Source organism: Myotis brandtii, unplaced genomic scaffold, assembly GCF_000412655.1.
Source record: "Myotis brandtii unplaced genomic scaffold, ASM41265v1 scaffold469, whole genome shotgun sequence".
Taxonomy (NCBI): Eukaryota; Metazoa; Chordata; class Mammalia; order Chiroptera; family Vespertilionidae; genus Myotis; species Myotis brandtii.
In genome coordinates this window covers 1,403,461-1,413,185 of record NW_005367911.1, presented here as the reverse complement: position 1 = coordinate 1,413,185, position 9,725 = coordinate 1,403,461, and the positions used below count along the sequence as shown (strand labels likewise).

The 9,725-nt window shown below is 56.6% G+C and overlaps 1 protein-coding gene across 1 annotated transcript in view; it reads right to left on the bottom strand.

The window, feature by feature from the left end:
• Positions 1-5,053: 5,053 nt before the first annotated feature.
• The window catches only part of P3H4 (prolyl 3-hydroxylase family member 4 (non-enzymatic)), a gene marked incomplete at its 5' end in the record, with an annotated part of 12,603 nt that continues 7,931 nt past the window's right edge, over positions 5,054-9,725 (bottom strand). The window contains 4 exons of the mRNA XM_005875797.2: positions 5,054-5,454; positions 5,771-5,915; positions 7,348-7,431; positions 8,066-8,211. Of these exons, the coding sequence (XP_005875859.1) occupies positions 5,432-5,454; positions 5,771-5,915; positions 7,348-7,431; positions 8,066-8,211 (398 nt within the window). The remainder of the gene's footprint in view (positions 5,455-5,770; positions 5,916-7,347; positions 7,432-8,065; positions 8,212-9,725) is intronic.

The following is a 9,725-nucleotide window of genomic DNA, read 5'->3' as shown; positions in this document are numbered from 1 at the left end:
AAGGCCGGACCCAGCTGTGAGGAGGGTGCTGGAGAGAAGCCAGCTCCATCCAAAGTGTGTGTGAGGGGAGCTGGGGGTAGACCAGGGGCACTTCCATTTTTGAGAATACCAATGTGTTTTCAAACAAACAAACAGAAAACCAGCCAGGGTTATCAAAATAATTGTGCTAAAGGTTGAACTCGTATGACAAGCATTTTTGAACTTCATTCCTGTCCCTGTGTCTTTGTAACTGGGTGCATGACCTCATTTGGAGATAACAAAAAATATGAACGGGAAGTCCTCTATGGCTGTGAGGCTCCGCACACCCACCCCAGCCAGAGAGAGAGGCCAGACTCCCCACTTAGACTGGCTGAACCTGGACCCTTCCCAGCCTCCTCCTCCAGGAAGGCCATGAGGATTAGCCAAGTGGTCCAGGGAAAAGGAAGGACTCCCCACTGGCCACCTCTGACTTAGCTCTTTTTCTAAAAAGAAAGAGGGAAAAGGTGACCCGAAATGGGAGATGTCAAATTCTCTTGACTTCTTTCCGAGTGGCTGACCTTAGTGAGTCCCTTCACAGATTCCGAGGATCAAGTATGTGTGTGTGTGTACGTGAACGTGCATAGGGTATGTGTGGTAAACCAGCAAGTATGTCTGCCCCCTTACCTCGGTTTCCCCACCTGAGTCATGGGCATGAGAGATGCTCCCACACCAAGGGCTGCTTGGGGGACTAAAGAGATGCTATCCAGGCACCCCGGCACCAGCTGGGTCCCGGGCAGGTGGTAATTATGAGGTGATGTGTCCACAGGTTGGCCTTGGGTTTGGCCTGAGGTTGACTGGGGTGGGTGCTCCCAGTCCCCAGCACCCTCCCATCTAATCCCCAGTCATCTTGGAGCTGGATCCTGGGAAGGGAGCTGGGCAGGAGGGCACCGGCCTAGCTTAGAGTGAGCCCTGGCCTTGGAGGGGGGGGAGCCCAGTCTAGCCTCTCTGGGCCTCAGTTTCGCCATCTATGAAATTAGGGGCATCTGCCAGAGCCTTGGAGAGAAGTTGCAAGAGAAAGCCTGGATGAAGAGCCCAGAGTGGGGAAGCGGTGGGGGGCTTGGCCCTGCGGCTGCCTGGACTCCCCGAGTCAGGTTAGGCAGACACAGCCCTCTGACACAGGAGAGTGTCATTGTGTGTCCCCAGGGGACCCTGGGAGAGGGTCCAAGGGGAACAAGAGGGTAAGACTTCAAGAACTATTTCTCAAATCCAAGGGGGAATTTCTTCCATTGTAATTTACTGGAATGTGGGGAAGGCCATGGGACTCCTCCCACCTCACTTGACCATCACTTAGGATCCAAGAAGAGGCTGGTCTGAGTGACTCCAGCAAGTCTGTCCCCAGGCCCCCTAACATCCGGCCCCATCTCAGGGAGCTGACAGCAGGGGCAGGACTGGCTCTGGGATCAGGACCCAGAGAGGGCCCTTGACAGTATGATCATCCCTCCCTACACACACACACACACACACACACACACACACACACACACACACCCGCCTTCTGGAACTCCTTGTCTCCTGTAGTGAGCGGTGGCAATGTGGGCCTTTTGTCTCCACATCTGGCCCTCACCTTCCTCGATCTGGCCCCAGCTGACAGCCTGAAGCTGGGGTGGGGAATAGAAGGCCCTCGGAATCATTGGGCCTGGCCCCGCCAAGGCATTAGGGGTGAGTTAATTAAATGTTTGACCAAATATAGCAGGCTAATTTTTAGGTTGATAATTTTGTATGGCCTGGGAATGATGCTATAAATATGCAAATGGCCCTTGGCAGAAGAAAGGTTCCCCACCTGGAAAGGGACAAAGCCGACCCTGATTTGGGGAGAAAGGTTCAAACCCAGCTCAGCCACCACCATCCTTGGGGAGCCTTGGACAGGCTGCTTCTCATCCCACAGCCTCACCTGTGGCCGAGGGGAATTGGTATCCACATGACAAGACTGTTCTGCGTGTTATAAAGAACCTGCCGCCCTGACGGGTTTGGCTCAGTGGATAGAGCGTCGGCCTGTGGACTGAAGGGTCCCAGGTTCGATTCCGGTCAGGGGCATGTACCTTGGTTGCGGGCACATCCCCAGTAGGGGGTGTGCAGGAGGCAGCTGATCGATGTTTCTCTCTCATCGATGTTTCTAACTCTCTATCCCTCTCCCTTCCTCTCTATAAAAAAATCAATAAAGTATATTTTTAAAAAAGAAAGAAAGAACCTGCCAAGTGCCTGGCACATAGTAGGTACTCAATACCTTGTAATAGTGATGCTGTTCTTAGGATGGGGCCTTTCTGGGTCCAGCACACCTCTGTGGCATCTGAGTCTGGCCCCACTGTGTGAGATCTCCATCCCCAGTGCCCTATTGGCCGTCGCTAACCTTCTACCCATTTTACTACAGATGCTGTGACTGACAAGGTGCTGGGTGTGGCGCTGGGTGTGGGGGAAGGAGACAGACATGGAGGAGGCCAGGGCGTCTGGCTGGGTGGGGCTGGGAGAACGGGCTGGAGCGCCCCAGAGGCCCATGCTGGGACTTGCTGGGAATCTGTCTCACCGGTTTGGGGAGCTGGCCCGGCACTGGGGAGAGGCCGGCATTAGGAAAAGACAGGAGGGGCTGGCGCTGCCTGGGAACGAGAGCTGAGACGGCACGCTGGCTGGGAAGGCCTGGGCTGGCAGCCTGTCTGGTGCCTAGAGAGGGGCCAGGCTTCTGCTCCCAGTGGATACCCTCCACACACACACACACACACACACACACACATATGCACACACACGCGCACACACACACACACATACACACACGCACACACACACGCACACACACGCACGCGCATGCACACACACTCAACACACATGCACGCACACGCGCGCACACGCACACACACGTGCGCACACGCACACACACACACTCTGCCTCATCACCACACACTCAGAGACGCCACTCTCAGATGCACACTTGGCCACACACATCAACACACTTCTTGAACTGCAACCGCTCCATTCTCTCCCTCCCCTTCCCCAGCTCCATTTTTCCATCTTATCTATCTAAAGCTTTTATAACACGTAGTGTTTCCTATCTCCCCGCTGGGATGCAGACCCACCAAGTGCTGTGCCCACTAGTGAATGCCCAGCACCAGTGGGTGCTCAATAAATATGTCCTGCCCTGGCCGGTTTGGCTCAGTGGATAGAGCGTCGATCTGTGGACTCAAAGGTCCCGGGGTTTGATTCCGGTCAAGGGTACATGCCTGGGTCCCGGGCTCAATCCCCAGTAGAGGGCGTGCAGGAGGCAGCCAATCCAATCGGTGGTTCTCTGTCATCATTGATGTCTCTATCTCTCTCTACCTCTCCTTTCCTCTCTGAAATCAATAAAAAATATATTTAAAAATAAATAAATAAATATGTCTGAGTGAGTGAGCGAGTGAACGCCTAGAATCATGTTCACAAAGGCACAGGGACGCACTTGGAGACACCCACGACACTGCCCAGGATGGACGTTCTGACACACGCACACAGGCACCCGCTCACACCTAGCCTCGCACAGCCACATTACACACAAGCACACGGACCTTCGCACTCCCGCACACCAGCACTTTCAGACTCACTCCCACCCTTTCAGATTCCAAGGCTCCTAATCACACTGGCAGGCTCCGGCACATCCCTGCTCCCCACCCTCTGGAGTGCCAGCCCCGGAGGGCAGCCCCTCCCAGCCACAGGGGGCAGAGCTCTGGTGGAAGCAGCTTGAAAGGGGTGGGGCTGGGCTGGGCCACCCTGGCACCTGGGAGTTCTCAGGAGACGCTACCACCACGGCAGACTCACCTATGGGAGGAGTGAGGTCACCTTCGCCCCTTGACCCCACCTATCTGCGCTCCAGACTCAGACTGGCCTTCCCACACTCATCAATAAAGGCCCAGGAAAGGGGTTTGGGGTGGGATATGGGGTTCTCCTGGGCACAGAGATGGGCGGGGCCCAGGCCCAGCCACCTGGCACCTCTGGGGAGGAGGGGTGTGGAAGGCGAGAACTAGGTTCCCAGCCTCTGCTCCACCCCATAGTGAGAGAGAAGGCTCCTCCACCACCCTACCCCTCAGAGGCCAGAAACGTGGGGAGTGGGCAGAACTGTCACCTGGCAGGCCCTGGCCCATGGTCCTTCCCAGAGACCCCCCCCCAGGCCCCCACTTTCCCGTTGTGAAACCTGGAGGGGACACTGGTGAGTCACAGGGCTGGGTGAGAGCCACCAGACACGGCTCTCACCCCCACATCTCCGGATCCTCTGCCCCCCAGAGCCAATGCAAGATGGGGCAAGACGCCACTGCCCCCACAAAGTCTCACATTGCAGACCGTAACCGCGCTCCTCTGGCCACTGAGATGGGGTCCAGCTCATGGAGAAGGGGCAGAGCGGGCAGGCCATGCTCACCCTGACTCCAAGGAACCTGGGTCAATGCCTGAAAAGTGGAAACCGGAAGTAAATGTCCTTGGTCCCTTCCCCTCACTCACCACATATCCCCAGGGAAGCCATGCTGAACTAGGAAAATACTGGACATCCCATCTTAGAAATCTGAAGCCATCTTCCTGGGGCTTGGGGCAGGAACTGCGTCCTCGCGCCCCCTGGCGGTGGATTGCAATGACAGCAGCTGCTCTTCACGGTCACAAACACCCAGGGTCCAGAGGCCAGACTGTGCCCCCTCACCCCCCTCCCTCCGCATTTTATGATGAGGGGAGATGGGCACAGAGGCCGGGAGAGGAGGACCTGCACCCTCACCACTCAGCCCTTGGGAGAATGGACCCCAGGTCTTGTAATTCTTTTTCGTGTTGTTGTTGTTAACCCTCACCCGAGGATATTTTTCCATTGATTTTTTTTTTGGGGGGGGGCGGGGGGAGAGAAGGAGAGGGAAAGACAGAGGGAGAGAGACACATAGATTGGTTGCCTCCTGCACGAGCCCAACCAGGGCCTGGGCAGGGGAGGAGCCGGAGCCTGCAAGCAAGGTACCTGCCCCTGATCGGACTCGAACCCAGGACCCTTTGTTCAGCAGGTCGACGCTCTATCCACTGAGCCAAACCGGTTAGGGCCAGGCCATGTAATTCATTCAACAAGAAACATTTATTGAGCACCGTGGCCAGTGCCAGGCACCGCTGGACTCCTGGTCCAGAGCTCTCCGTGATGCCAGCCGCCCCTCTGCTGTCTCTGAAATTCAGGCTGAGGCCCCGACTAGGAGAAGCTGGCATCTCCTCCTCCAGGGGAGGAGCAGCTGCAGCACCGCCATCCTGTGGTCGAGACCAGCGAGGAGGCAGGGGGCCCGGAGCAACGCTCTCGGGTGGGACAGGATGGGGCCTGGCCAGCTATGTCCATTTTACATTTTTAATAAATAGTCTTGCTGCTGCCCAGGCTGCTGAGGGTGGTCCCACTGGGCCCAGGCTTCCCAAGTTCTTGTGAGGTGCTGGGGTGGCCCTCTTCTCATGCTAGCTCAGGCTCCGGCTCTGCAAAGAAAAGGAGAGAGCACTGGGGTGAGCCCCCGCCCCTCCCAACAGGCGTCTGGGTGCTATTCTACGGGGAGGTGGGGCAGGCGGGAGAGAGACTCCCCAGGAACAGGTCTCGGCTGACCCCTGATCCCAGGAAGGATACCACCCCCTACAGAGGTTGCCAACAGACAGGAAGCCCCCAGAGGAGGGGGTCCCAGCACCCAACACACATATTAGTCCCCCGCCCGCCTCTGTAGCCCAGTGCCTGGATCCCTCTGTCCCCAACCTCCACCCCAGGCTGCATCCCCACCCCCATCATGGCTCAATCACTGACCAGCCTCAGCCTCATCACCCTTGGCGTCCAGCTCCTGCCACCAGTCAGCATAGATGCCCTCCTCGTAGTCGCCCTCCCCCTCAAACTCTGCATCGGATGGGTGGTCCTCGGGCTCCAAGGGCGGTTCTGTCTCCTCCAGCTCCATCTAGAGAAGCCCCAGGGTCATGGGTCAGGGGACAAACCAGATCACAGAAGGCACAAACCTGGGCCAGTTCCAATCCTGGCCAAGGGCCCTCCCCTCCCCATCCCTGTCTCAAGATCTCACACAGGAATGACATGAGGGTTTCTCCTACCGTCCTATCCCCAGCTGCCACCCCCCTAAACTGGTGCATGGGGCTCCACCAGCAGAGATTCCGTGTTAGCAGAAGCTTCGCCCTCTCTGCAGCCACTTGTTAAGTATAAATACCCCGAGCGCGCTGGTAGGCCGTGCACACCGTCTGCTCATGCCATTCCCAGCCAGGAACGCCTTTCCTCCCCTCTGCCTGCACTGCCCTTGTTCATCCCCCCAACGCCAGGCATCAGCTCCAGATGCAGCCCTTGCGATGACCCTGGGTCCTCCGGTGCCCCCTGCTGACCACTCCCGCAGGGAGAGGGGTGTTGTGCCTCCCCCTGTTGCTGGGGAAAGGGACTGTGCCTCTCATCAATGTAGCCCAGGCCCAAACCCGGTATCTGGCCAACAGCACACAACACACAGCAGCAGTCAAAACGGCTGCCACCTGCTGAGCACCGACTACATGCAGGCCAGCTCCGTACTCAGCGCTTTACACACTTGATCTCGTTTCATTCTCACCACACGGGGTGAGGTGGGCATTACCCTCCCCACTCGATGGGTGAGGAAATGAGAGTTTCAGGGTTCCCTAAGACCTGCCTGGAGGGGGCCCACTTGGGAAGTGGTGGACCAAGTCTGACCAGCGCCAACCTGGCTACTGAGAGTGTAGACTGGGCCCCCGTGTTCCAAGAGGGAGCACAGTGCTTGAACAAAGGAGGGAGTGGATAAAGAAGCCCCGAGCAGGGACACCTGAGAGCATTCACCCTCAAACCCTCATTCAGAATCAACGTAACACGCTGTGGTCCTTCCTTCCTGGTGTCCTGCATTCCTTCCTTCGTTCACTGGTTCATTCAAACTCAGTTTCTGGGCGCCAGCTCTGCTTTCCCCGGAGAGCAGAGTAACCTGGGGGAGCTGGGAGTAACCTGGTCCCCCGTCCTGGATCACAGCCCTCTGGGAGACTGGCTGGAGAGGGGGCTGGGGGTGAACTGGACCAGGACTGCAAATAAGTCCAGGTCCAGGGAAACCAGGAGGGTCAGTCGGCATTGCAAGCCTGGAAGACAGAGCCAGGGCATGCCGCCTGGCTCCCTGGAGGAGGCGCCACCTGAGCTGGGCCCAGGAGAAGCACGACTGAGACATACAGAGAAGGGGGCAGGAGAACATGGAGTGGGGGGAGAAGGGCAGGTGTATTTAAGGGACAGGAGAATCCTGCTTCACAACAGCTGGCCGCTGGGAGCGGGGGCTGAGCTTTGGCAAAGTGGCCAAGGGGTCTCCATCATCACCTAGCCCTGGGGGGCAGGGGGCCACTTACCTCATCATCTGACTGCAGGTACATGTGCGAGAACTCCAGCAGCTCCCGCAGCTCCGCCGTCTGGTTGTGGTAGAGCATGGCCTCCTGGTGGGAGGGAAGGAAAGTGAGGTGAGCTGGACCCTGCTGCCAGATGAGGAGGAGCCAGAGCTCCGAGGATTTGGGCCCCCTGGCCCTTTTCCAGCTCAAGGAGCCTGGACAGGTGTCAGCTCACATGCTGATCAAAAAAGTGCAGCTGCTTGGAGTGCTGGGTTAAGGGTTCTGAGGGTTCTGTGGGAGAGAGCGCCTCAACTGATTCGCAGTGTCTGCCACTGACAAGGAAATGGACACCAGCACCAGGTGCCCCATATGTGCCAGGGGTGCCCCAGACTCCTAAGGAGTTGCTCAGTTGGTCCAGGTTGGGAGGTCCCTGGGGAAGAAGGCCAAAGGCCAGCAGTGAGGATGGTGAGGGTGGGGAAGGGAGCAGGCAGGAACCTACAGGTATTTTTATACCTCCCACCTCGCCGGCGGTGCTGGTAAGGGAGGTAGGACCAGCCCCATTGCAGGTGAGGCAACAGGTTGAGAAAGGGTGAGCGGTGTTCCCAGGACCACAAAGCCGATGGGGCTGAGTTTGAATCCAGGACCCCAACCACAACCCATATTTTTTCACTTTCCATAAAGGAAGCCAGAATTTTTTATCAAATCACATGGTCCCAAGAGTGCCTCGGAAGGCAATGCCCACCTCCCGGGGCTGGAAGTCCTCCTCCTCCAGGCCCCAGCGAGCGCGGTGGAAGCGGTAATACACCAGGTTCTGCTGCATGACACTGTCCTCAGGGTCGAAGAGCATGTAGCTGGCGGCGCTGCGGGCAGCCTGGCGTACGTCGTTCACTGCAGACAGAAGAGGGGTGAGGAGTAGCCCTGGCACTGCCCCGCCTTTAGGGATGACCCCACCTCACCCACCCGCCTTTAGGGATGACCCCACCTCATCCACTCCTATCTCCCTCTTCAGTCCAGTGCCTCTGCCTCCCCAGCTGTCTTCCAGAATACCTTTGGGCATCTCACCCCACCCAACAATAATGCAAGCTGGGATATACTGGGTACTTGATGTCTGCCAGGCCCTCATTTAAGACTCAACGTTATTGTCATTCCCATTTTACAGATAAGAAATTCAAGGCACAGAGAGGTCAAGTAAACTGATCAAGCTCACACAGCTGGAGAATGATGTCAGAGGGGAATTAGAGGCCAGTGGTGGCCCTCAACCTCTTAGCCAACTGGACCCATGAAGAGCCTCCTGGCTTCTTTGTGTGTGTGTGTGTATTAAATAGAGTTTTATTGATTTCAAAAAGGAAGGGAGAGCCCTAGCTGGTTTGGCTCAGTGGATAGAGCATCAGCCTGCAGACTGAAGGGTCCCAGGTTCAATTCCGGTCAAGGGGCACATGCCCGGGTTGCAGGCTCAATACCCAGTGGGGGGCATGCAGGAGACAGCTGATCAATGATTCTCTCTTATCATTGATGTTTCTATCTCTTGCTCCCTCTCCCTGCCTCTCTGAAATCAATAAAAATATATTAGGGAGAGGCAGAGATAGATAGAAACATCAATGATGAGAGAGAACCATTGAATGGCTGCCTCCTGCAAGCCCCCTACTGGGGATTGAGCGGGCAACCCGGGCATGTGCCCCTGACTGGAATCAAACCTGGGACCCTTCCGTCCACAGGCCAAGGCTCTATCCACTGAGTCAAACCGGCTAGCGCTCTCCTGGCCCCTTGGTCCACAGCCCCTCCACTCCAACTCCAGCTTCTGTCTGAATCTTGGCATCTCTGCATTATAGGAACCCTAGAGATTGTCCATCGCAGCCCCCACTTGGGGCCAGGATCTCCCTCAAATGAGGAAGGCCTTAAGTCCTGGGGCTACTTCTTTTTTTAAAAGATTTAAAAATTATTTTATATTATTTTTAGCGACAGAGGAAGGAAAAGGGAGTGAGAGAGAGAAATATCTATGTGAGAGCAAAACATCAATCACACACCCCATACTGGGGATCAAGCCCAAAACCCGGGCATGTGCCCTGACCTGGAATTGAACCAGCAACCTTTTGGCACATGGGATGACGCCCAACCATCTGAGCCACGCTGGCCAGGGCTTTGGTGCTACTTTTTATTAGCTAAGTGACTAACGACCCCTTGCCCTCTATGTAAGCCTCAGTGTCCTCATCTGAAAAATGGGTCCAGCGATGTCATCTACAGGGGGTCGGTGAGAGGATAAAGTGAGATAAACAGACGTGGCAGGGCTTTGTAAACTGTCAAGTGCGGTGCAGCTGTGGGCTAGCCAGTCCTTTACCCTGAGGCTGCTCTCTGTTCTCTTCCTCAAGCCTTTCACCTGCCCCACCCGACCCCCACCCCCACCC